At 45.7% G+C, this 27,742-nt stretch overlaps 1 protein-coding gene across 2 annotated transcripts; it reads left to right on the plus strand.

Annotated features, from left to right (window-relative positions):
* The first annotated feature begins 861 nt into the window (after positions 1-861).
* On the plus strand, positions 862-27,742 carry TIE1 (tyrosine kinase with immunoglobulin like and EGF like domains 1). 2 transcript variants are annotated; one of them, XM_079980262.1, is made up of 23 exons: positions 862-1,483; positions 4,852-5,136; positions 7,798-7,908; positions 8,264-8,419; positions 8,934-9,065; positions 10,652-10,792; positions 14,135-14,263; positions 14,495-14,640; positions 15,184-15,328; positions 15,784-15,942; positions 16,983-17,120; positions 17,608-17,898; positions 18,435-18,725; positions 19,057-19,250; positions 19,409-19,619; positions 20,427-20,537; positions 21,886-22,076; positions 22,646-22,759; positions 22,911-22,981; positions 23,596-23,636; positions 24,414-24,510; positions 24,740-24,839; positions 25,257-27,742. In XM_079980262.1, exons 1-23 carry the CDS (start codon positions 1,435-1,437, stop codon positions 25,326-25,328), a joined length of 3,375 nt encoding a protein of 1,124 aa, XP_079836388.1. In that variant the 5' UTR covers positions 862-1,434; the 3' UTR covers positions 25,329-27,742. The 2 variants fall into 2 exon arrangements, with proteins under 2 accessions (XP_079836388.1, XP_079836389.1); XM_079980263.1 differs by lacking the exon at positions 18,435-18,725.

Below are 27,742 nucleotides of genomic sequence, written 5' to 3' on the forward strand. Positions count from 1 at the left end.
TGACTTGGCACAGAAGAGGGTCATGCATCCCCCTCTCCCCATTGATAACTGTGGTACGTGAGTGAACCTGGCTAATCCACAAATGATGGTTGTGCACAACAAGACAGCCTAGAACTTAAGGCAGTACTGCCCATCCATTGTGATCTGCATGTCTCTGGTTTCCTGTAGTGTGTAAAAAAAGTTGCATAGCACTGCTGTAATCACAGCCATGCACAACTTCCAGAGGCGGACAGTTCCCCAGGCTATAGATTACAGTGGTACCTCGGGTTAAGTACTTAATTCGTTCCGGAGGTCCGTTCTTAACCTGAAACTGTTCTTAACCTGAAGCACCACTTTAGCTAATGGAGCTTTCCACTGCCGCCGCACAATTTCTGGTCTTATCCTGAAGCAAAGTTCTTAACCTGAAGCACTGTTTCTGGGTTAGTGGAGTCTGTAACCTGAAGCATATGTAACCTGAAGCATATGTAACCCGAGGTACCACTGTAATCAACTTCAGGACTCCATGATACCTTCTTTCCTCAGCAACTGTAAACTGTTGTTCCTGACTAGAATCTAAAGAGGCAGAAAGAAAACCACTTCTCTCCCAGACTGGGAGCAGCTTGTTCCTTAGCCTTGGATTTGGAAAACATGACTAAAGGGAGTTTCTTGAACCCTGAACACCAGTGGGGTGTCTCTTCATTTCAAGCCTCTCTCCATTGGGAGCTCAGTCCAACAACCTCCCAGTGCATTGCTTCCTCCTGCAGGAGCAAGAGACAGGCAAGGAACAATGGGTGGAGAGCAGGAAATGGTGCATGGGAAACAGGATTTCATGTCATTGCTGTGCTGTCTGTGAGGGCCTCTAAGCATCCCTCCCCCAACAGACTCCATTCCTGCTCTGGCTGAATCCCAGCCAAGAAAGCTCTTCCCACTGACTCGCAGCTCTTGTGCCCAATCTATTCTCACTCTTAATCAGTTCCTGAACTGCCCAGAGGTTGCTTGTGCGTGTGTGTTTATGCACCCCAGGCTGAAGCACCCCAGGAAGGCTCTACAAGCAAGCATGGAAGAAACAGGCAGGTCATAATCTCTTCTGCAGCAACACGTGGCAGGGAACAAAGCACTGGAATGGGTGGAAGGGCCTTGGAGGGGACAATCTGAACTCCCAAGCAGGTGGACCGAAACTCAGCCAGAGTTTCTTTTCCTGAGGCTCGTAACACACACTTCAGAAAGCAGGAGCGGGATTTTCTAAACCAGAGAACCAGAATCTGTCTTCCTCATGGGGTGTGTGTGAACTTCCTTCGAGCTACTCTGATCCATTCAAAGCAATGGAAGACACAGGAGCATCAGGCATAGAGGACGCACTCTGCAAATGAAAAACAACGCAAATGCCCCCATCATCTTTTCCTTTTCTGGATCCGTGATGTCTGAGCTCTCCTGACACTGTGTATACTCAGGAAAATGAGACTGGGCAGGCTTTGTGTTTTAACTCTCTTCTTGCATCTGGCAGGTAAAGTCCTTTTTCCCCCTTAACAGGTTGGTGGGAGGTGGGTTGCTATTGGTTTTGGTGGCAGAAAGAATGGAACTTGGAGAAGGTTGCAGAGCTAGTGGTTACAGCTCTGTGCCAAGGTAGAACTTACTACTATTGGAGTCCAACAGACCGGGACATAGTGTCTGTAGAATGGTGCCACATAATACTTGTTCTGCATTTGTAAGAAATCAGTCTTTTAGTGTGGCAGCACCCAATCTTTGGAACTCCCCACCTAGTGATATCAGGCATGCACCTTCACTGTACTCTTTTTTTGGTTAAATACGTTGTTTAGACAAGTCTTTCCAGACAGGTAGAAGGTTGATGTATTTTAATCTGCTTTTAGGGCATCATTGGTTTTAATTACTTTTTAAATGTTTTATTATCTTTAAAAAAAATTTTTTACTGATAGTTTTCTTGTTTTATTCTTTTTGTAAACCACTTCAAGGTTTTTTTGTTTTCGTTTTCATAAATATTATGAAATTAAATAAATAAATAAAAAGGGGTGGCCATCCCCTTTTCTGGACAGGAAGCCACAAGCTACTCCTATCTAGAATTATACTGGTATTCATTACCGTATATCCAATTAAGGGTAGGTAGTCTGATGCGTCAGCCTGTTGTCTATTCAGCAAATTGGGGAACCACTATGAAAATACCCAACAATTACAGGCGGTGCTGGGAGAATCCTTGAATGGCATACGAAGGGGGAAATCTTGTTCTGAGCTCTCTGAACACCCACCTTTGTTGTGCTGCATTCCTTCATGTGTAGATGCTGCATTAGCTACCAACAGGTCCAGTATTTTAATCAGGTTGACCACCCTCAGCAGTAGTCAGCCCCGTTTAATTGGGCTCTGGGTGAGGAACCCCTGGTGCCACCAGAATGGTGGGTCTGGGATTTAAACGTTTTCAGAGATGCTGTTATGTGCAGCCCCATGTGCTGTTTCTGCAACATCCTCTTTCTCTCTCCCAGCTAAGAGTGGAAAATCTTAGCCATATGGTGAGTGATGGACAAATCATTCAATTTCTGATCTGTGTCATTTTTTTGCATGAGTTCACTCGTGTCCTTTCTATCCCATTTTCACATTAATCTCTCGTATATGTATGTGGTGTTGTTGTTTTAGTTTTAAAAAACTACATGGAGTTCCACATCTAGATACATATTTGAGGGCTCCTCCTATGCTAGTGTTCCATCGTGAGTGTATTCTGCAACATGTTCTGGACACAAAAATAGTGTGTCGGTAGTGGATTTATTTTTTTTTCTATTTCCTATTTTGTTCTTTGTGATGCTTCCCCAGTGCTACCACATTATTGTTGTTCGGGAAAGTTATAGTAGGCAGTGGCAGTGGCAGGATATGCACTGATTGGAAATTAAGCTGGGTGACCACCCCAAAACTTCTGCAGGCCAAAACAGTATTGAAAGCAGGATTATGTGTGACAGCCCCAACGGCATCATGATCACCAATAATCATGAATATGAAATAAAAAGGACATCTGCAGGCATCCTTAGACATATTTTCTTTTAAAATTCGCACCTTTAAACATACTTTAATGCTGTTGCTGAGCTGTGATGGAGCATTTGGGGAACGTGAAGAGCTGATGGGTAACTAAGTTCTGATCTGCAGATTGGTCTGGAAGGTGTAGATCAGGTTAGTCTGTATTCTCAAAGACTGAATTCCATGGCCATCTCCAACCTTTTCCATCCAGGCATGGAACACAGTGAATAGAGAATGGAAGAAAAGCAGTTTTGGTAATGCCCGTCAGTGGTATTCCATGGGCGATGGGTGTTTTGAGATCATTCTGACCGCCATTTGTGCTACAAACACATGCTTGGGTGATAGAAAGAACCACCATATGGCTGAACACAGTTGTTACGGGAAAATTGGGTGATACAGACACTGTTGGCTTGGGTTTACATGTACATTTCTTTTGTCTCTGTTCAGATAAATCTTGCAGAGTTTTGAACCACTGCAATGCCCCATGAATCCCTTTTCCTCATAAGAGAGATTGCAGTGAGTGGACACATCATGTCTGTCTCATACTATCATAGCCTGGAAAAAGCTATTGTGTGTATCCCAAATAGTCCCAAATGGATTATTTAAAGCCCTGCTCTCTAGCTAAGTTTGTGCATTGAAGCTATACTCAAGCCTGTGTGCTCACATGTTTCTTACTAACACAGGAAATAGCTTCTGAGGTGGGTAGGGTGGATTTTTCATTGGGAAAATAGCACAGGTAAAAGGGTTAACCCATACTGTGAAATGAAACGAAATGAAACAGCAGAAGGGCAACGTCTTCTGTGTTTCATCAGAATATAATTAGCTGTTTTCTGAAAAATGACATCAGAACATCATATCTAAAAAAGGTTAATAAGAGTTGCAAGCCTTCAGGGTCACACAAGCATAATGAGAGAGACAATCTGATCAATTCAAATGTAAGGGTGGCATTCCAGAATATATAATGTGTAATAGAAGTATTCTGGTAATAGCATCATTGTTATTCCTGAAAAGATTTCTAGATTTCTATGCTGGAAATAATGTGTGACAAACACATTGATTGTCACATGGTGTGTTTACATTTGTGTATTGTGATGTATGTACATGTAGACAGAAGAAGGCATGCTTAACATGTAGGGATTTTGTCATAATTGACAAAACAATAGCCCAAAGGCTATTAATGTGCTATCTCATCATACAAGCAATCTCTATGTTCCTTTCCAAATTCAAACCAATACACGGATAAATATTTTAAGTGGTGGTATAATGATTTGTTTTCAAACCTGTACTGTATGTGTCCCGAGACGGAATAATAATATTGTTTTTAACATATTAGATAAGAGCTTCCTGCTGTGTTGTTGAAATGGCAACAGAGGTTGAGCACCATCCACTGTACCTTTGTATTAAAAGAATTTTGTGTGTGTGTGTGTGTATGCGCGCGCGTGCACACACACACACACACACACAGAAAAAAAAACAGTCCTACGCACAGTATCTGTTATTAGATGTAATCAATTAGGTATACGTATACATATTCAACTTATCAACAAAGTTTCTACGTTCAGTGGCTCTTCCCAGAGGGATGGGATTTACTAGGGATTTACTAGAGACAATGTCCCTGTTAAACAGGAACAACTGGAGTTTATATCAGTTGAAAGAAAGCACATAGCTTCAGATGTTACTTTCATGAAGAGGAAACACAAGTATGTCACAGGTAAGCAGTCCTTGGCTACTTTCACCTGAGTGAAGCTGGCCCTCACAGTGGGAGAGTTCCCTGCTCTTGGCTTCGATTGTGTGAATTATGCTGAGATCGTTTGCTCTCCCTATCCTAAAATAACACCTTCTCTTGTCCTGATGCAGGAGCAGTTATGGATATCACCCTGATGGCCAACGTTTTGAGTCCCTCACACACCAACTTCTACCTCTCGTGTGTGACTGGTGAGCGAAATGCCAGCCTCCAGATTGACAGAGACAATAAAATTGTCATGACCCACCCCAGGTCCAGATTCCAGATGTACAAGAACAGCAGCCATGCAGTGCAAATGAGCGGCTTCTCCCGGGCAGACCTGGTGGGCATCACATACTGCTTGGGGCAGACTGAGTCAGAACAAACCAGGGTGGTTTATGTGCACAACAATGTGGATGGTAAGCTTGAGAGAGATTCAACATGACACTGGAAAAGATAATATGCAGATATGTGGTTTCTAAAGGCTGAAAGTCTGCACTTTCTGAGAACTGGGAATGATACGTACTTTGAAGTTATTCTTTCTCAATGTTAGGTCCTTACATCATTGTGATAAGACCAAGGCTAAGGTAATGGAGTCTTCTCTCTATACCCTCCTCAGACCCAGACCCTGGGGTCATTCTTGCAATATGTTTATTTACCAGGACAAGGAAAAAGCAAAAATGAGTATTAATCAATCTAGGGAATTCATTTCGTTTTAGGCCCAGCCAGATAAATGTGTGTTAGCGTGTGTGTGTGAAATTGATTGCAGCAGCAGTGCAATGTATTTTACTTTACTTTACTTTATTCATACCCTGCCCCTCTGGCTGGGTTTCTGGCTGGGTTTTAAATAGAGGAGTGGATGAAAGAAGCTAGAGAAAAAACAGCACAGTGAGTGGAAATAGATATCTGTAGGCCAGTCTACCCATAGATGAAAAGGAGGTCCACAGCAAAGAGGAAGACCTGGAAATTTCTCTGAAGACAGGTCTACCTAGGTCTTGTCACCACTCAGTCACCAGCACAGGCAGACCCACAGCAATAGCCTCATGGAAAGGGCATCATTGCCACTTACTGGGAGTGGGAAGATTGCTGTGAAGGCATGGCTGCACAGGAATGACTTCACTGGTGATATCACTGCCAAGAGGCTATTGTTGTAGCTCCACCCCAATGGGTGAGCCACTCCTAGTCACTGGACTTACCAGAAATGGCAGACCTGTTCTCTAATTCTAGGTTTGTTTGTTTCTTTGTTTGTTTGTTTGTTTGTTTGTTTGTAGTATTTACTTTGCCCCCTTGCTGGAAAAAAAAAATCCTGCTGACATCTGTGGAAGGGATTCTGGCATATTTTATTGATTTATATACAGTGGTACCTTGGTTCTCAAACTTAATCCGTTCCGGAAGTCCATTCCAAAACCAAAGCGTTCCAAAACCAAGGCACGCTTTCCCATAGAAAGTAATTCAAAATGGATTAATCTGTTCCAGACTTTTAAAAACAACCCCTAAAACAGCAATTTAGCATGAATTTTACTATCTAACAAGACCATTGATCCATAAAAGCAATAAACAATGTACTGCAGTCACACAATAAATCATTCATTAGCTGAACTGGTTTCCACACAGTCACAAAAACAAAACAAAAAAGAGCCGCAAAAACAGACCTCAGTGTAACACTCAAAATGGAAGTGTGGCACTCAAAAGGGAACACATTTGGCTTCTGAAAAAGTTCGCAAACTGGAACACTTATTTCTGGGTTTGCAGTGTTTGGGTTCCAAGTTTGAGTACCAAGGCATTTGAGAACCAAGGTACCACTGTATATGATTTTCATAACTGTTGCTACTAGTACTCATAGAATGGCATACACAGATCTAACCATGCAGTAAATAGGGTATCTGTCTTGGATGCTTTAGTTGAGATTCCTACATTTCTATAATTCTATGAACTTAAGGGCACACATTTCCCCTGGCATCCTACTACAAAAGTATTTCTGGATGCTATGGTGCTAGTCAGTCATTAGTCATTTGAGTGATTCTTATTGCCAGGAAAAGAGACATCAGTCAGATAATTTAAACAAAGAACCCAGGAAGAATATCTGAAAATTGACTAGATTTTCTTATCTTAGAAGGCCTTTGAAGTATGATAAACATTGATTTGGGTGAGGCGGAACAAACACACCACTGGAAATCCAGGCTTTGTTAAAGATACAATTAAAAGCATGACTTTGGGAGATATGCTCATAAGGGAGGGTTTGGAAAGAAGAATAACGTTAACAATAAGATGTAGAACAATCCTAACCCTAACATTACCTAAAATGGGCACATCAACTTTCACCTCACTTGTTGTATTTTAATATTTTGTTGGAAGCTGTCCAGAATGGCTGGGGAAACCCAGCCAGATGGGCGGGGTATAAACAATATTATTATTATTATTATTATTATTATTATTATTATTATTATTACTATTATTATATTGTTCCGAACACTGTGAGTTAGTACCTCCACTAAGCCTACATGCTCACCTTTCCCCTTGCAATATGTGTAGAAAATGCCACACACAGTTTGTTCCACCCTTGTAAGGATTTCATCTTTTAGCCTGGTGGCCTTTGCACTCTGAACTCCCTGCCCATTGACATTAGGCAGGCATCTTAGCTGTGTTGTTTTCTGTAGCCATTAAAAACTTTTTTGTTTAGACAAGCCTACCCAGATTAGTGAAACTGACATGTATTTTATATATGATATAATATTTTAACTTTATTTTATAATGTGTAGTTTTAACTGCTCCTTTATTATTATTTTTAAGGTTAAATTGGCTTCAAATCTGACTTCTATCAATAACTTTAATGTATTTTTTATTTTAAGTAAAACGTTTGGAGTCCCCCCCCCCCAATTAAGTGGTATACAGATTCCATTAAATAAATAGAGTAAAATAGGCAAATATACATGTTGAGCAGGATGAAGTGTTTAGGTAAGTTCTGGAAATCCCAGACAAAGATGGAATCAGGAATCCCAGACAAAGATGATGATCAGGGAAGAGAAAATATTGCAGGTCCTGCTTCCTAACCCACTCTCTGTTTCTGTCTGACCCTGCAGCCAACCTCGTCCCAGAGAAAGTGACACAGACATTCAGCCTCTCCCAGCCAGCTGTACTTGTTGCCAAGATAAAGCATGGGAAGAATGCAGACATTTTGTGGAAAAGGAATGGCAAGTGACCCCTCTCTCCCAGCTGCACGGCTTTGGGGAGATCTGCCCCTGCTCCAATGCTTCCCCACCCCACCCCATTCCTGGAACAAGGCCCGCCCTCAGTCATCCTTGTCAATTGAAGCTGGCAGTCTAGGCCCAGACCTGCCAGTGGGCTTGCAGCTGGATGCCTTTGTGCTTCCTCAGTTCTTCTCCTACCCAAACTGCTCTGTCAGTGATGTCCTTAGAGGTTGCAGGAGCCTCTAAGCCCTATCCAGGCCAGTCACAGGCTGGAGTGGATTAAGCCTTAGTAGGGCTTATTCAGAGTTCAGTTGTCACCTCTCATGCTTTTCTTCGTCCCTGCCACTTTCATTTGCAGGGACCTACTATGACACCAAGGACCAGGGGGAGGTGAAGGAGAGCCAGTCCACTCTGACCCTGTCGCCTGTCAGCGTGAGTGATGGTGGGATTTACAGCGCTACATTCATTGGGGACAGTCCTTTGTCAAGTGCCTTCTTCCGGCTGATTGTGCGAGGTAAGATAGTGCAGAACTGAAGAGATGCAGGTCAATGGGAGCCACGGACGTCCCCACTAACGTCTGTTTACATCCTTTGTTATGGGGTGGGTGTGATTCAGTGTCTCATCATTTAAAGACTCCCAGCTGAACATGTACAGCTTCTATTAAAAACCATTGTTTGAGATCATAAGAAGGCTTTCTCTGTGGTGCATCTTTACCCATATGTGAGTTGTCACTTTAAGTTGCTGCCAGACGGTAATGAACACATAGTTGTGAACTTACCCTGAGCAGAGTGGCTGTTGGAGACTGTTAGTGACTGCACTGTGGTTAATGCTGCCTTCTGCTGTCCAGAGATCAGGCTTCCTTCCACATCTTCTTTAAATCTTATTTAATTATTTTATGTTTCTATCCTGCCTTTCTTCCGTCATGGTACTCAAGGCAGTGACCAGAACCAGACCTGCCTAGTTTCATCAAAGCAGTGGCCTCCTGTGCATTCAGGCAATAATCTGTCTGTCTCTTCCCAACCTCCCAGGATGTGCAGCCAAGAAATGGGGCTCTTCTTGTGACAAGGACTGTCCCGACTGCCTGAATGGAGGCATCTGCCACCATATTGAGGGAGAATGCATCTGTCCACCAGGCTTCATGGGCACCCGCTGTGAAAAAGGTTAGAAGCAATGTGTACATGGTCTTGGTAGGAAGAGATGTCTCTGCTCCATGAACTGCACTTGTAAATCTTCACAAAGAGTATAGATGGTTGCCATTTGAAACCTAGTTGGATGTTGGACCCTGTATCTCCATATGTACCATATGAGGGCCACATCACCCCTTGGTAGTGCACTGCCTGTATTTCTGACTGATGTGCCCCTGCATAGAGTCAGCCCTTTGTGTGGAAAGCACACAAGAGTACCTGGGAAGAGCTCATGACTAAAGCATGTAAATTTTCCTCTGCTTTGAAACTGGGAATCCAGCTGCAGGAGCTGCATGGCCAATGATGTTACCTGGCTGAACCCCTTTTGTTGTATGGTCTGCCCAGGAAGAAGAGGCAAGTTGGGTATAAGCACTACTCCAGCCATGCAGTGCAGTATCCAGAAGTGTATCAGATGAAATTCCTAACCCTTCCAAAACCTTCCTTTGAATGTGTCTTTAGGTGTGGGAGAAGCATTAGTTTTCAGTCTCCTAAACCTTGGTGTGCAGAGGTTGCAAGTGTATTCTTCCTTTTGAAAGTTTCCTGGTTGGGGTCAGGACTAATCATAATTGATGGGGAAAGCTCACATTTCCTTCTTGACTAGGGTGGAAAGACATGCTCTGTTGAATCCCCAAGAAGAGCTCCTCAGACTTAGGCATGACTCCTTAGGCCAGTGGTTTTCAACCAATGTGCCTTGGCACCCTAGGGTGCCTTGAATGACAGTCAGGGGTGCCTCTGTCCCTCTTTTCTTCCCTCCCTCCTCTGATGCCGTCTTACATCTCTGCCTCTCAAAGGCTCGCACAGCTGTTTGTTGCAGCAGCCCTGGCTACAAGCTCTGCAAGCAAATGCTGCCTCTGGGGCTGGTCAGGGGACAAGGAGTAAGCAAGCAAGCAGGTGAGGGAGCCCAGACAGCCAGTCCACTAGCCCCTGCTGTTGGGAATGGACAGACAAGTCCCAGGCCGCTGTGGGGCAGTGAGGAGGCACCTCTCTTTGGGGCTGGGGGGGGGCTCAGAGACCAGGGGCAGCAGCAGTGGCTGCCCAGGGGACTCCCAAGGAGAGGGGAGAGGAGGCTGAGGGAACACTCCACAAGGGAGGGTGTTCAAGAAAGGGGGAGAGACTGCCAGCTCTACAGGCACATGGTGACATAACTGGGCTCCTGAGCCCCACAGGGGTGCTACAGAAAGAATGTAGTTGGTCAAGGGAGCCGTGGACTTAAAAAGTTTGAAAGCCTCTGCCTTAGGCAATGAAGCGTGGGTAGAAGGCCATGGAGTCCCAAATAGCCTTCACATCTCGAGTCCCAAGTCCCTTATCTCTGCAGAGGGATCAACTGGTGTTGTGTGAGAAAAGGTACATGGGTTTGAGACTGAACCCAGAGATTGCAGTGGAGAAACTTGGCATCACAATAAAGAGGAATTATGGATTCATTGTAGGATTTGTTCTGATTGTGTGCAATCAGAACAGGAAGGAACAATGCACTGGCAAATGTAGTGCAGGGTTGGTGAACATGTGCGGCTTTGTCAGTACAGTGGCAGTAAATCCCTGACAAGAATCTTCTTGCCTTGCAGCTTGTAAGGAAGGCATGTTTGGGCGAAACTGCCAGGAGAAATGTCATAACAAGCAAGGCTGCAAGGGGCTGGCTTTCTGTCTGCCTGATCCTTATGGCTGTTCCTGTGCTACTGGATGGAGTGGTCTTCAGTGCGGCTCAGGTATGTCCCCCACAGTTTCTTTCTCCCAACTCTATGACACTTTTGGACACCAGGGTGATAAATGAGATGGGGAGGTGGGGGAAGCTGACCTACTTAGAAAGGCACAAGATGCAAGTGTATGGCGTTTGTTCCACAGAACCAAAGAAACTCTGTGCTGCCTTTCCCTTTGCTTTCCATGTTACATTTGGCAGCATAAAAACAAACCTCATGTAATGCTTAGGGTGCAAACTTGTAGGCCACCCTTCATTAGGGCAGTTTCCAGCAATACATAAAAACACACCGAGGAAAGAAAATCAAATGTTAAAATAATTCAATTAATAAAACAGTAACAGAGCAACCAAATGAGGCAAACTGGTGGCTGCTAGTTAACATAAAAAACCAGGAGAGTAAAATTGTTTTTACCCATCAGCAGAAGCCAAATTTAGGGCACTCCAAGATTGTCACTATTTTCGGGTGGGATTCAGTTCCATACCAGCAAATTCAGGTTGCCGGAAATTATAAAAGGTAAAGATAAAGGTACCCCTGCCCATACGGGCCAGTCTTGACAGACTCTGGGGTTGTGCGCCCATCTCACTCAAGAGGCCAGGGGCCAGCGCTGTCCGGAGACACTTCCGGGTCACGTGGCCAGCGTGACATCGCTGCTCTGGCCAGAGCCAGAGCCAGAGCCGCACACGGAAACGCCGTTTACCTTCCCGCTGGTAAGCGGTCCCTATTTATCTACTTGCACCCGGAGGTGCTTTCGAACTGCTAGGTTGGCAGGCGCTGGGACCGAGCAGCGGGAACGCACCCCGCCGCAGGGATTCGAACCGCCGACCTTTCGATCGGCAAGCCCTAGGCGCTGAGGCTTTAACCCACAGCGCCACCTGCATCCCCTGCCGGAAATTATAGTTTATAGCAAATTATAGCAAATTATAGTTTACTGGAAGGCCTCACCGTATTAGACTTTTTGCATTAAGGAAAGTGATGGAGAATGCACTGGGATTGCTTGATTAAAAGTTGTATAACCTCCCTGCAAACAAATCAGAACAAACGCTCAATAAATATTGGGCGTCACCTAATCTCCCCACAAACTTTGTGCAAATAAATCAGGATGAATGCTCAACAAACAGGTTGTCTGAAAGCAACCAGAGTCTCTGCCGCCTGGACTTCCAGGGAAAACAAACTCCAGAGTTGGGGAGGAAACGATAAAGACTCTGTCATGCACCACCATCAAATTTTCATGTAGTATTTTTAAATAGTAAAAAATGACTTAACTTTGGTCCATTAATTACAATAGGTCTATTCGGAGTAAAACATAGCTGAATAACACCCATGTCTTTCTTTAGAAGGGTGTGGTAGATCCCCACCCACATGGCCATCATGTGATTGATTTCTTGCTAAACTGAAGCTTCTGACTTCTTGTATGTGTTCAGAGCAGCAATAGGGATACATATACCGTATTTTTCGCCCTATAGGACGCACTTTTTCCCCTCCAAAAATGAAGGGGAAATCTCTGTGCGTCCTATGGGGCGAATACAGGCTTTCGCTGAAGCTTGGATAGCAGCCTGCCGCCCGGTGCGCACGGCGCCCTGAAGCAGAGCGTCCCACGCGCCGGGCAGACATCTGCAGCCTGGGGATAGCAGCCTGCTGCACGGAGCGTGGGGCGCGCTGAAGCAGAGCGCCCTGCGCTTCGGGCAGACATCGGCCAGCCCCACAAGCTCGGGGGACAGCGGGAAGGCGCAGCGCCGCCATACCGCTGTTCCCCAACCTGGTTTGGTTTCCCTGACCTGGTTTTGGGGGCAAAAAACCTAGGTGCGTCCTATGGGACGGAGCGTCCTATGGGACGAAAAATACGGTTTATTAATGTAATGTGACATCAGATCTGATTAACATGTTACTTTTGGATAGGGTAATGTTACCATGAGGTGGTGTTTTTACCCTTGTATGTTTCACATCGCAAAGATTTCTTGTGAAAAGGCATTACCTTGAGAAAACTAATGTTTACTAAGTCTCATTCAAATGCTAGAATTTTTCTTGATACAATAAGTGCCAGTTCTCAGCACCCAAGGGAGGGTTCAGGGTGGGGGTGGGGAAACAGTCCTTATGTGAAATCAACACTGAAATCATTGTGAAAAAGGTAATACTGTATGAGCATTGGGGTCATGTGATCTCTCAGAAAGTGAGACATAATGAAGCCATGGGAAAGAAGAGCTCCTACAGGTGTGGCTAGGAGGAACCATGGATATTGGAACAGTACCGAGGAAGGCAAATTTCATTAAATCGCATAACCAGACCGCAAACTTGTGGTTTCATTGTTGTTACTACCAACAAACAGCATAGTCACATTGTTTCCTGAACATCTTCACATGGAAAAGATGTTCAAGAACCCTCCCTTCATCTCAGACTCACAGTATTCCTTAGTATTTTTATTCAGTTTTGGCTACTTTCTCTGCTGGGACTCTGTTTGGCTCGTATCCAGGAGAGAGCCGCTTCCTCCCTTTGTTTCTTTAGAATCATTTCCCTCCTGCTTGGCTCCAACAAACCAAAAGAAAAAGGGGGTCCTCGTGAGCAGGAAGTTCCATAGCAAAGAGAAAAGGCTCCTCCAGACTGAGCTGTTCGTTTAGCATTCTTCCTGGTTTGCTTCCACAAAGTACAATAAAGAACGGGCATCATATAACCAGTGCAAAGTTCATATGATGCCTACCCATTATTGAGCATTCATTCTGACATGTTTGTGGGGAGAATATATGACAGTGGGAATTTATCCTGATTTGTTTGTGTGAAGGTTAGATGTCTTCCCATCCATCTATTGTTATGCACATTTTTCAGTGCATTCCGCTCCCCCCTCCCCGCCCCTGTCATTTTCCAAATCGCAAAAAGTCTCCTTTCTTGTTATTTGTAAAAGTGGGTTTGTTGCAACAGAGCACTTTAATCTTCATTTCTGCAAACCTACATTTCTGGCATGCAGTTGAATCTCCCCAGTAAAATTAAGAACATTCTGGAGGTGACCAATCCATTTTTTAAAAAGGAAGCCAACACATTTAAAACTGCTTTTCGGTCTTATGTACCTGCAAACTTACAATGAGAGACGGGTTAAAAGCAGCATACATGAAATCTGCCAGACATCCTTGACCCAGGCACACACACTATGCCTTTAAAGGCCATTCAAAGCCTGTCCCTCCCCAAAGAATCTTAGGAATTAAAGTTTGCCCTTAACAGAGTTACTATTCCCAGCACCCTTATTCAACTATAATTCTGAGTGTGTGTTTTGACTGTGCCTTAAACGCATTGCTTGTATGCAGCCCCAGTCTCTGGGAAATGGTCAGAGGAGATTGACCCGCGATCCCTGTGCTCTTTCCCCAGCTTGCTCCTCTGGGAGGTACGGCGCTGACTGTGCCCTGGAGTGTCATTGCCAGAATGGAGGCACCTGTAACCGTTTCAGTGGCTGCATTTGCCCATCTGGTTGGCATGGACAGCACTGTGAAAAGTCAGGTAAAAGCACTCTGGAATGTGTATCATGGGAATGGCAGGAACTAGGCCCAGTGCCAGAGAACTGCCAAACGAGTACATGAATGGGAGAGGGTGCTGCATAGTGGTTAGCCGTTGTCTGCCACCTAGAGATAAAAGGAGGCAGGGAATAAATATCATATTGCCCTTTTAAAAAATGCTATTTTATTATGATTGTAATGATGTTTTATCCTTATTCTGGTGTTCTGTGCTAAGATCGGATCCCCCAGATCAAGAACTTGGTCTCTCACTTGGAGTTTAACTTAGGCTCCCAGCCTGTAATTACCTGCATGGCAACAGGCAATCCAATCCCTGTGCGTGAAAACATTGAACTGCGCAAGGCTGATGGAACAGTGATCATGGTAAGCTACCATCATGTCCTGGATCAGGCCCTGTACCATCCCAGAGACCTGGGCTTGCTCTTCCCTCTGCTTCTCTAGCCCCAACTTGCTCTCACCCTACTCATACCCTTCTGTCTTTTTATCTCTGTAATCTCCCTTTCACCCAGATTAATCTATGAGCACAGGGTGTTAAATTGGGTTTCACCCAGATATAGATAAGCACACGGTGTTAAATTGGATTTCTTTGTGTGGGTTTGCAACCCTACCTCTGTTCACACGCGAGGAGGATAAATCAGGATCAAACTAGAGGTTATGTTAATTATGTAAGTATTTGGGTGCTTAAGCACGAGTGCTTTAGCATAGCAGTCCAGTTGTCCTGACACCACTTTTCCTTCTGTTTATATAACTGCATGTGATCTATTCCCTTCCGTGTTGGTACTAGTAAGGATGGGGCTAGGTCAGTTGTCAACCCTACCTGCATCCCATGGGACTGTGGTTCCCCACAAATACTCAGAAACAGAAGACTTGAGACAGGATATGACTCTACTCTTCTCACCTCTCCAGTCTCTGAAAGCCATCATGGAAAAAGACTTGACAACCTGTGAATTTCAAGTGCCACCGCTGGTCCTTTCTGACACTAGCCTCTGGGAATGCCGTGTCTCCACTACGGGTGGGCAGGACAGTGGCAAGTTCAAGGTCACTGTGAAAGGTGAGCAGGACAGTACAGGTGGTGAGATTTCAGGGTTAGAGATATTCATGCTCAGCTTCTGAGAATTACAAAATCATCACAGGAAGCATCTTTGGTTGTACAGAACTCGGTTACTGAAATGTTGCCACACAGTTTTTATTTTAGTACCCTTCCTAAGATATTCTGCAGTTCTTGTCCAGGCAAAATAAGGGTCTGATGTCTCTTTAAAGGTGGTGTCTCTTTAAATGTGGTGCTAGTTTTCAAGCAAAGAAACCTAGAAGGAGAGCATTAATCAGAGACAGAGACTAGGATTGTGCCAGGTACCAATCAGGAAAATATCGCATGAGAAACATCTGGTGCAAATCTGTCCTAATAGTTGCAGTCATCTTTCTCTCAAGGGCAGAGGTAAAATGTGCAATCCCTTTGTCTACTTTCATGTTTGCCTGGCTTGTGATTGATGCTGTTCCCTTCCTTAGTGCCTCCCATGCCACTAAGCCCTCCCAGGCTTCTGGCCAAGCAGAGTCGGCAGCTTGTGATATCGCCTGTGGGGCGCGTCTCAGGTGATGGACCCATCATCTCCATCAAGGTTCTGTACAAGCCCCAAACTGGCACTTCTCAGTGGTCATCCATTGTAGGTAAGGGATTTGCTGTAATCCAGATGGAGTCATCGCTCTAATTTGTGTGCTCTCTTAAATCTGCAGGGCTCTCTCAAACCTGTGCCTGTCTGGCTTCAGTTCTTTTCAACTATACAGAAAGCGATCCAGACAGGAGTGTTGTGAGCAGGTGATCTAGGTGGCTGAGCTCTGGGTCTTTTGTGCTGGACCCCAGATCTCCTGCCCTTCCCCCTTCATTTCCTTTTTATAAAAAGTTTTATATTTATAGAACAGCTGGGCACACCATGAAGTGCAGTGCCCATGAGAACCCATTGCCCTAGCCATCTAACATCTTAGTTCAGCTAGGGACATGGTGCATTTATGCACATTTGAGTCATTTAAGTAACCAGCAATGCTTCTTGGCCCAGGGGATTCTGCTCAACAGGGAAGCAAAATATTTTCAGTTCAGCCAATCATGAAGAAACAAGGATTCTCTCAGGCATATGCTACAACAGGAACAGGAGATCAGGCTCCAAAGTTAGGCACAACTCTTGATCCTGGGAATTGCAAACCACCACCACCCCAGCTACAATTCTCATCTGCCTTAATAAACTGCAGTTTCCAGGATTCTTTGGGGGAATTTTAATTAATTAATTGTACCCCACACATCTAACTGGGTTGTCCCAGTCATTCTAAGTGGCATACAGCAGAATATAACAAAACACAACAATGTACCAGACATTAAAAACTTCCCAATATAGGGCTGCCTTCAGACGTCTACGGAAAGTTGTATAGTTGTTTGTCTCTTTGACATCTAATGGGAGGGCATTCCACAGGGCAGGTTCCACCACCGAGAAGGTCATGTTTTCTGAATGTGCTTTAAATGTATTCTGTGGATATGAGGCAGTCCCTGTTCAGCAGATAATAGAAAATGGAGGGGACATAAGTCTGAAAGGAAAGGTCACAGAGCTGCAGATCCCAGTCAAAAGGCCCTGCGCAGTGGGCTCTCTGCAGTAAACAAAATATGGAGCATAACCTTCAGCATGAGACTCTACAGTAACAGACCCACATTTGATCAACAGTTGACCATGCTCAGAACATCACCCTAATGAACCTGCGACCTGTCACGGCCTACCTTGTTAAGGTTCAGCTAACACGCCCTGGAGATGGAGGGGAAGGTGACCCAGGCCCTCACGCTGTCATGGTAACAGAGTGCCAAGGTGAGTATCTGAAGTTCAGTGAGCCAAATCTGGGAAGTGGGGAGATGAAGAATGCCCAAATCAAAAGAAGTAGATTCTGTAGTAGGCGTATGAGTAGTGCTAAGGATGACTACAGTTTCTAATATCCTGGTTCCCGTATGGGTCTTCTTCAGCCATCCTTCCAGTCAGTAGAGATTAACCAGTAGAGATTGTGCAAATACCTACTCTGGTATTCTACAGAGACCAGCTAAGTGCCCTGTTTCTGCCACTACCTCCTCTGGTTGGAGAACAAAATTCCAGTGCCCTATAGATGAGTAGCCCAACCTCTTCCCACCTCAGGGATCCAACTGCCTTCTGTCACAGTATATGACTGTATAAAGTTTACTTTGAGGTGGGTGAGTGTGTGTTAAGACCCTTAACATGTGAATAAACCAGGTTAACAACTTAACTTCAGTGCTGTTGGCAAGAGAATCAGGCTGATGGCTTCTTGTTTCTCTATTCCACACAGAGCCAACAGCCAAGCCTGTGATTGAACGCTCATTTGTTGAAGGGAGCAACACATTGCATGTAAACTGGAACCTGCCCGGTGGTGACACTGTGGGCTCTGGGTTCCTCGTCCAGCTCTATGATGCAGCCAAGGAGCTCGTCCATCAGGAAAACATCACTTCCATGATTGTGCAGTCTGCCTACATTCCAAACCTTAAATTCAACAAGGAGTACAGTCTGGTGGTGCTGGTCTATCACTGCACCAGCCTCGGACCTCCATCTGACCTCTACAAGGTCAAGATTGACAGCAAAGGTGGGCAACGGGATGTACCATCTGGGAGAAATCTGCCACTCTCAGAAGGGAGCAGGGCTGGGGATCAATGACTCTGGGGTGGGTGGCCTCTGCAAGGTTTTACTCCCGGGTGATCCCTTACAGAACAAGTACTATGTCAGAGATGTCCCGACCGGCTTGATACCCTTGCCTTCTTGGTAGACAGGTCTAAAATCTAATTAACTTGCCTTGGCATGGTGTTATGTGTTGCGGGCTCTAAGGTGCTTCCTATTTTGCAGGGATTTCTATTTTCTTCCAAGAGGCTTTGAACCTCTGTAAACTCCTCAGGAAGCATTAGCACATGTGTTGCCCTGGAAAACTGAGGGGTGCCTCAGGGACAAACCTACGCCTTGCTCATTGTTTCTTGGCATCGTAGTAGCTCTGCTGACCAATGTCCTCTCATGCCTATGCCTAATAGGTCCACAACTGCACTGTCCGCCAAGCCACAGATTGCATTCCTAGCAGTTGTGGAACAGGTCACAATTGCAGAGCCAACAGCTGTACCACTTGCCTCCCAGGTCCCTCATCCCCACGGTCTCTCTCAGCGGAGCCCCTTGTTGACAGCACTGTCAAGCTCTCCTGGCTGCCCCCTGAGTACCCCAATGGTGGCATCAACAAGTACATTGTGGAGGTGCAACAGCTGGGGGGTACCAGTGAGCCACAGTGGATGGACACGGACAACGGCTGGGATACCACAAAGATCATTGCAGGGCTGAACACCAGCGTGCTCTACCAGTTCCGGGTGCGAGCCAGCTCTTTTGTACCAGGCGAGTGGAGCAAGCCTGTGAGAGTTGAGATCGTGGGTGATGGTGAGTGGACCAGGGGCAAGTTTGGTTGGCTGTCCCAGGGGGTGGGGTCTGAGTGGGACAGGAGGCAAGTAATGTGCGTGAAGATGCCTCTGTGATTCCTACAGTCAAAATGCAGGCCAGCCAGGATGCAGGTGCAACTGGCTCCTGGCAAACCACACCAGCAGCAGCCACCTTGGCCTGGAGCACTGATCTTCCCTGGGAGGCAGAACAGTCATAGAGTCCACTCATGGCAGTGGTTCTTCATCTCTATCATGTCATGCAGTTGCCTTCTCCTCCTTCACTGCAGAGCCAGGCACTGTTACAAAACGCACTGCTTCCCTCTTTCCCGCAGGAGCCCTGAGCCAAGTGCCCACCTTGGGGAGCCAGAACTTGCCTCCATCCAACCTGGACCAGCAGTTGCTGTTGGCCATTGTGGGCTCTGTCTCCGTTACTTGTGTGACCATACTCTTTGCCCTGCTGGCCCTTTTCCTCATCAAGAAGAACTTCTTTCACCGGCGCCGTACATTCACCTACCAGTCAGGCTCTGTGAGTGATATTGCCCTGCCCCACCTGCCTCTTCCCACTGATCTTGGCTCCCCACCCTCATAATTCTTATGCTCCACCATGCTTGTGACAGCAGATTGTTGACCCACTTGGTTTGCAGTGCTGCTGCCAACCTCCCCACTTAACTCATCCTCTCACAGGGGGAAGAGACCATTTTGCAGTTCAACTCAGGCACGCTGACCCTGACTCGCCGGCCCAAACCCCAGCCTGAGCCCCTCAGCTACCCTATCCTGGAGTGGGAAGACATCAAGTTTGAGGACATGATAGGGGAAGGGAACTTTGGGCAAGTCATCCGGGCCATGATCAAGAAAGATGGCCTGAGAATGAATGCAGCCATCAAGATGCTGAAAGGTGAAGACCATTACCTCTCCCTCGCTAGCCCTGCTTAGGGTGTAAATGATTGATGTTTGGCAGACCTGTTCTGATACTTGCCTCCTTCTTGGTGGTGGGGTGCATTGACCATCAGACACATATGCATCTACTTTTTTTTGGTGCTCAAGCACCAAAGTATTCAGAGAATGAAGACAGCAGCCACTCCTCGCATATCCCTGTTCAGAAGGCAAGACAATGGGCCTCCTCATGGCACACAATCATAGAGAATATCTCCACCACATACTTAAAATGGTTTCATAGCAATTCCCAATCTCAGGTAGCTAGCACCATAGTGTGCAGGGAAACAGAGATACTTAGCAATTTTCAGCTCTAAAACTACAATTCACAGGATTCCAGGCCACAAGCTATAGCCAAGGCCTGCCCTGTGGTTTGGAGCTTGTGATTTGCCTGGGGCAGCTAAACTACAAGCCCAGATCCAGATAACATGCTAAGCCAAACCACAGTGTCACACAACACATCAGTAACATGCTAAGCCAAACCACAGTGTCACACAACACATCAGTAGAATGGCCAAGCAGGAACAAAGTGTCCATTATCTCCTCTCTGGGAGCCTGCACAGTATTTGTTTGTTCACACTGACTGATAGTTTTGCTTAGCATTACATGTGAACAAGGGTGTTATGTATGCTTGTAAAACGGTGGCATGTTCATGCAGGAATGTTCATTTCCAATCACATTCAGGATACAGATATATTTGTAACGTGCATATAGCACACCAAAAAGCTGGGCTTGGCCACATGTACAACAAATGTTCTTGCCACCACAGAATTTGCCTCTGAGAATGACCACCGGGACTTTGCTGGAGAGCTGGAAGTTCTTTGCAAGCTGGGCCACCATCCCAATATCATCAACTTGCTGGGAGCCTGCGAGAACAAGGGTGAGACACCTTGCCAGTAGGGCACCCTCCAGTGCTAACTACTACTTCCCCTGCTCCTCCATCTTTGGGCTCATCTGCACCACCTTTTCCTTTATTCACTGAGGAGGGCCCCGCCCTGCTTCCAAACAACACACACTCCAGCACGCAAAGCCCAAAAGCCCCATCCTCTCTTCCCACTCCTTCACCTTGCAAAATATTTCCTTATTTCATTTCCCCTTAATCTCTCCCTGTGGTTAGTATGGGGCAGCGACTGGAATCAGAGCCAACACTTGAGCTGCTTATTCTAGGGTGCCAAGTTTAGTGTTTGCTTGCTGTTGTGAGGGAGGGACAGACAGATACATACCCTTAAAACATATTGCGCCATCTGTGAGCAGGTGTCACAATCTGGCAAAAGTTTTACCACCAGAAAGCAAAGAATGGTAGATCCGCTGATGCCTGCTTCTGTAACTGCAAAGCAAAATAAACACCAAACCCAGAAGTGTTGTTATCTTCCTCCTCCTTTAGAGGAGGAAATTATGCAGTCGAGTTTCTCACATTTGGGGAAATCACAGGGGTCAACACACCCAGAATGCCAGGTATTAACCTCACCCTGGGAAAATCACCTTCAAGATCACGATATCTTCCCTACCAGGAGCTTCTGCCTTCTTTACAGCAGCAATGTACTAAGAGCAAACAACTTGCATGACTGATAGAGCTGATAGCAGGGTGAGATAATGATGGTGATCACTGAAACACATTGTTAACCAGTCTTGGAAAATAAGTTTAGTTAGATCATACTAGCAATCTAACAATACCCTTTAAGCGCAAGGAGGTGAGGGGAAGGAAGCAGAGCACATGGGTTTTCCTTATTTCTGCTGGAAATAGTGATAGAAGGGAGTGTCAGAGGGTTTTATGGGCTGCTTTTGAAGGGTCCATGGGCAGGGTTTTAAAATGAGCAAGAAGACTTCAGATCTGAAATACAAATAGGCAGAGCATGTGGCCCTGGTACAATAGAATGTGAGAGCAGCAAACAACCCACGTAGGTACAGAACCACCAGAGGGCCACAGTGCACAAAACAGATTTGGAAAGGGGGTTTTCAGGAGCAGTGTGGATGAACCCTGTCAAAGCACTGGCACCACCTAGTGGTTGCAGTGACGCTATCTGGTCTACTATCTTTCATGACCATGCATATTTCTACATACACTGTCCATATTACTTCATACAGAGGAGGATCTTGTGCCTTATCGCAGGTTCATCTCTGATAATTTTTATGGTCTTTTCTTTCTCAACCCTGCTGCTTCTAACGGAGCAAGTTTCCTGACATGTTTGTCTGGGCATGACTTGACAGTCTCTTCCCTAATTTTCCAGGTTACTTGTACATCGCCATTGAATATGCACCCTACGGAAACTTGCTAGATTTTCTGCGCAAGAGCCGAGTCCTGGAGACAGATCCTGCCTTTGCCAGGGAGCATGGGACAGCCTCGACCCTCACATCCCAACAGCTCTTACAGTTTGCATCTGATGTGGCCAAAGGCATGCAGTATTTGAGTGAAAAACAGGTCTGTGTGTCCTCACCACCTAGCCATCTTTTCCCACTAGTTGGGCTCATGTTGGTCGATGGAACCACTGGGCTGAGCTGGCTCCACTAGTTGGGCTCATGAACCAGTTCTCTTTTTGGGGGGTGGGGGGAATTAGCAAGCAAAGTCAAGGAGGGGAAAGACAGAGCAGGCCTGTGTTAGTGCTTTCCATTTGTAATGTGTTTCACATACACAGAATGGCAGGTCCATCATCTGAGTGTCTGACTTCAAGCTTGCAATAGTAGACGTGTATTGGAATCATATGCCAATTATATCCTGTATTGCTTCAGCATTCTCTGGTCCTAACTAAGAGCTGTACTGACATGGATAGAACTGGGATAACTTCATGTCAGTACAGCTCTGAGTTAGGACCAGAGAATGCTGAAGCAATACAGGAGGTGAAATGTAAGGCAAGATTTTGAGATGCCTACGGCTTTGGTTTCACAAGATAGCTCATGAGATGCTGTTGTGTGCAGCTGTGGACTAGGATGAATGCCTGAATTCTCTACCACTACCTATGTCACTCACTGCTGTCTCCTGCCCTCCCCTAGTTCATCCACAGAGACCTGGCTGCCAGGAACATCCTGGTAGGGGAAAACCTGACTTCCAAGATTGCCGACTTTGGTTTGTCCCGGGGGGAGGAAGTCTATGTAAAGAAGACTATGGTAAGTCTGGATAGAGACGATCATGTGGACCCCTTCCTCATTCCTCAGGCTTCTCTCCTGCTCTGAGTGGAGCCCAGCTCCATCTCTTCTCTTTGTTCGCCGGTCTACTCAAAGTGGGCTTCTGTAACCCCAGTGATGCTTGTTTTCACAGGGCCGTTTGCCAGTTCGCTGGATGGCTATTGAGTCCCTGAATTACAGTGTGTACACAACCAAGAGTGATGTGTGAGTGATTTATGGGTGGGTGGGCAGGGTGGCAGGGTCAGCCGCAGATTGGACGACAGTGATCAGGTGGCAGGTGGTACTTTCTTCAGTTCTTCTCACCAAAGTAGTAATGGCCGCCAACCTGGAAGGCTTTAAGAGAGGATTAGACAAATCTATGGAGGATAAATATTATGTTGTGCTCTGGTTCCGCCTGTGGTCTTCCCATGGGCATTTGATCAGCCATTGTGAGAACAGAGTGCTGGGCTAGATGGGCCTTCACTTGGCCCCTTTGTTCCAAGTAGAAGTGGAAAATGCAATGAAGAGGAATGTCATGAGGAGGAGAATGTATGAATGATCCTCTGTCTTTTACTTCTTTAATCAATCCATTAAGTTGCAATACATTTGAATGCTATACTACAAAAAAAGCCTATTGGTGTTTTTTGAGATATTGAAGGAAATGTACAATAACTTACAATTAACAAAGGGAAACTACTGGCTTCAGTATTTTCTTTTTTCTCTCTGTATTAGTAGCAGGCCAGAACAAAAATGATCTTAGAAAAGCAGCAAGTTTGCTACAGTAGAGTGGAAAACCTGGACGACCTCAGCCTACATCCTAACTTGTCTTTCTCTTGCAGGTGGTCGTTTGGAGTTCTCTTATGGGAAATAGTTAGCCTGGGTAAGTTTCTGTCTCTGTTGCCCTCACTGTCCTTTATTCTATGCATCCCATTTTGGCCCCACACTCTTCAGTACAACTTCTTCATTTCATTTCTCCAACCTCCTCTCTGTGAGTGACATCAGAGTGCCTTACCCTTACTTTGGTTGAGGAACATGGAAACAACCTTGAACCAATCTTCCTAACAGGACAGCCAGGATAAAAACCTTCACTTTGGGGAGAAACACAAAATGCGAGCATGCCTAGTCTTAGCAGATCTTTCCCCAAATGGGCTGGCTAACTATAACAACATCATGGGAGAAAAACTCTTACCAACCTACATAATCTATTCACCTCACCATATAGTTGCTACTGTACATCTTCCAGTCTAGCTGCACTTTGCATTATGTATGGGTGAGGAAAGAACATACAGAGATGGGTGGTTTAGGACTTTGTCCCAGTAGCACCCAGAAGGCTGTGTTAAGTGTGCATTGCACCAAGCATGGGTGGCTAGTGATGTTGCACAGGTGGAGCTACATTGCTTGTCTGGTTTTGCAACACTGTGTGTCGCTGGCAGTTACCAAGTGGAGCAGGGGAGGGGCAAGGCAGTGGGATGCTCAGCACAGCAGCCAAGCTAATTCAGCACTCCCAGCACCGCACCCCTCCCACCCCTCATCAATGGGAGCAGCAACGTGCAGTGTTAGGAAGCTAGGAGAGCAAATTAGCCCCACCCATAGAGCCCCACCGGCCACTAGTGGCCCCAAGATGCTGGTGAATATGGTGCCTCGTCTGATTTCCTAGGAGGGACGCCATACTGTGGCATGACATGTGCTGAACTCTATGAAAAGCTGCCCCAAGGGTACCGCATGGAGAAGCCTCTCAACTGTGATGATGAAGTGTAAGTGGAAACCCTTCCCCCTGCCCAACACACACATCCTATTTACTCAGTTATCTCCTGCCAGTGGTCACTGGCATGCTAGGCCTCAGTATCTACATCTCCTCACTGTCGCATGCTGATGGAGGAGCTGGAGATAGAGATGCCCAGTAGACCAAGCGTCCAGTGAACTTGGCAGTTCCCCTTCCCTTGTGTATTTAGGTTCATTCTGATTCTTCACCTTCTCCTGCAGCTATGAGCTAATGCGGCAGTGCTGGCGGGACCGGCCATATGAACGTCCACCCTTTGCTCAGATATCGGTGCAGCTCATCCGCATGCTGGAAGCTCGGAAGGTACCACTATCTAGGGATATTCTTGCTGTGCTCTGAATAAAAACCTCCTGAGCTTTCAGCCTGTGTGCTGTAAAGATGTGGGTGAGCAGAGTTTACAGTCAGATGACAGAACCCAGTGTCACCATTGGGGGGCCCAGCACCCTTACCATACCCTTCAACTAAGAATATCCTGTTGTTGTAGGGTCTCAGCTTCTTTCATCAAGGCAGGATGCAGGTGGTCCTTAGAACTGGGCCCTATATCAGGCAATTGTCCCAAGATGTTGGGCTGGGGCTTGCTCTGAGCATGATTGCAGTGTAAGGTTAAAAAATGAGTTATTGTATTGTCTTTTTTAGTCAGAACCTGGAGGAAAATGTACTCACAAAAGAAGGGGTAAAAGGGAGTAGCCCCCCAACTTGACTCTGTTTCTCCTTTGACAGGCCTACGTGAACATGGCTTTGTTTGAGAATTTTACTTATGCAGGGATCGATGTGACGGCTGAGGAAGCATGAGAGACTTGAGCACTGACCCCACCAACCTGTGGACCCAAACAGGGCAATAGAAGCCTCCTGTACATATGTCTCATGGTCATGCCACCATCTTTTTACATAGAGCACAGAACATAGCTGAACTTGGCTGGTCCAGAGGATCCTTCATGAACCCATCCCTCATGCCAACTTCTTCCCTGACCAGAAGGGCATGGACAGCACACATCACAATCCAAGACTCTGCCAAACTTAAAGGAAATATATGGAGTTCAGAGAAGTGACACACAGCTATAAATTGTGCTGGGGGAGCATCTATGCTCAGTAGCCCTATATATCACAAACGCCATGTGCCGATTCCAGCCTGCCTCCAAGATGGACAGTATGGGACCCATGCATGAATGGAGGACATGGTTTGCATGTGGAGCAGCCTTCGACTTGAAACAGAGTGCCTCTTGGTCTTGGAATTTGGCATGAGGAGGAGAGGAGAGGAGAAAAAGGCAAAGCATTACGAAAGCAAGAGAATCTGCATCATCTATATTCATGCATACATACACCACAACCATTATCTCATGCCACGCAGGAAGGCGGAGGGCAGATCCTAGCCAAAGATTACCTGCTACCTGCTTGGAAACACACTTCTTTACACTCCCTCCTCCAGGCTTCATTTCTGCAGAACAAGGCAGGAATGTGGAGATAAGTAGCAATTTTCAAAGCCAGCCACTAGGAAGGAGTTTAAATGCTTTCACATTGACCCTTTTCATGTCATTTGCTGCTGCTGCTAAAAGCATTGGCCTGTGCCGTTTGCAGTTCATCTCATATCCTTTCCAAAATAGTCCACTTTTCCCGGGTTCTTTATCACAGCCTGCTGCTTTTCTTTGAACAGGTGCAAGCACTGCACAAACTTGTTAAGCAAGTCCTCCATAATGTTCTGAATTGTAACACCTTTGAACACCTGTCCCAGGAGCGAGTCCTCCTCCACTTCCCCTCTTTTTTTCCCGTTTTGGCAACTTCCTCCTCCTCCTTGTCTAGCAGGCCCGTGCATGTGCTGATTCCAATTAAGCCTGCTTCTAAAACTAAGAGAATGTGTTCATGCAAAAGAAGTATTGCACAGGACTGGATATATCCTTGGTTTAATCTACCAAGGCCCTCCTTGTGTAGAAGCATTCAAGTGACACGTTATACGACAGGAGGGACCAAAGCTCAGAGCAGTCACATGCATGCTAGAAAGTTCTAGGTTCAGTCCCTAGGCATTTCAGTTAGAAGGATCAGATAGCAGGCAATGGGAAATACATCTTCCTAAGACCCCGGGGAGCTGCTGTAATTTGAAAGAGAAAATACTGATCTAGATGAACAAATAGTCAAATCTGGGTTGTGTGCACATTATTGGCTTAAACACAGCTAGGTGGTTCTGTTTCTCAATTCAGATCAAAGCTGGTTTGGGGGGGGAAACACAGTATTCTATTAAAAAACAACAACAGGATAGATCTGGATTGTGGCTAATGTGTGTACACCACTTCCCAAATAAGCAGTGGGAGCTCATTGGATGCAGAGTGAATGGGAGTGTGTACACAGCCTTAGTATAAGGCAGCTTCCTATGCATATAATGTCACCTGGATGCTTCTCCAAACATTTGCTTTTCAACAAATACTATGAGGAGTTTTTTTCACCGGGCAGAACATTGTGGACAGGGATTGTTCATGGAAGCAGACACAACTGTCCCCTCAATGATCTGGCACAGTCCACATGTTGTGAGATCAGTTGCTGGCTGAGAACTGCAAGTCTCTTGTCATTATAGGATGCCACAGAATAAGGTTTCCAAATCTTTTTATTGAGCCTTCATCCTGATTTGTTTACACAAAGTTTTCAGGGAGGTTTTATGATGTTGGCTGTTTATAGAGCATTCATTCTGATTTGTTTGCAGGGAGATTATATGATATTAGGTCAAGCAATTGTTGTTACACATTTTCTAGTGCATTTTCATGCCACTTTCCTTACTGAAAAAAGCGAATGTGTTTTTGTGCAGGGGTATGTGGTTTTGTCGTTTTTTTTCTTGTGCAAGAGTGACGAATCCACTTTAATTCTTAAATCTTAACTTTGCCGATACGCAGTTAACTCTCACTCACAAAATAGTGATAGTCTGGAAATTCCCATGTATGAATGGCTTATGAAACAAAGGAAATTGGTAGGGGAATAGGAGCTGAACTTCAAGGAGTTGCTTTGGAACTCTCCTAGAATCCCATGGAAGCAATTCTAGCATTGCATGGAAATGGGAATGTCAACGAGGAGAGCTATCAGTTTTGCTGTGTGGTGGATCTAACCCATGGAACATATGCTTTCAGACAGGTGCAAAATTAGCAGTACATGACTGTATAGGCCTCTAGCGGTTCTATGCTGCCTCTGCGTTAGATTTGTACATAATAAAGGATGCATAAAAAGGA

This window comes from Podarcis cretensis, assembly GCF_951804945.1.
Source record: "Podarcis cretensis genome assembly, chromosome: 6".
NCBI classification, from domain to species: Eukaryota; Metazoa; Chordata; class Lepidosauria; order Squamata; family Lacertidae; genus Podarcis; species Podarcis cretensis.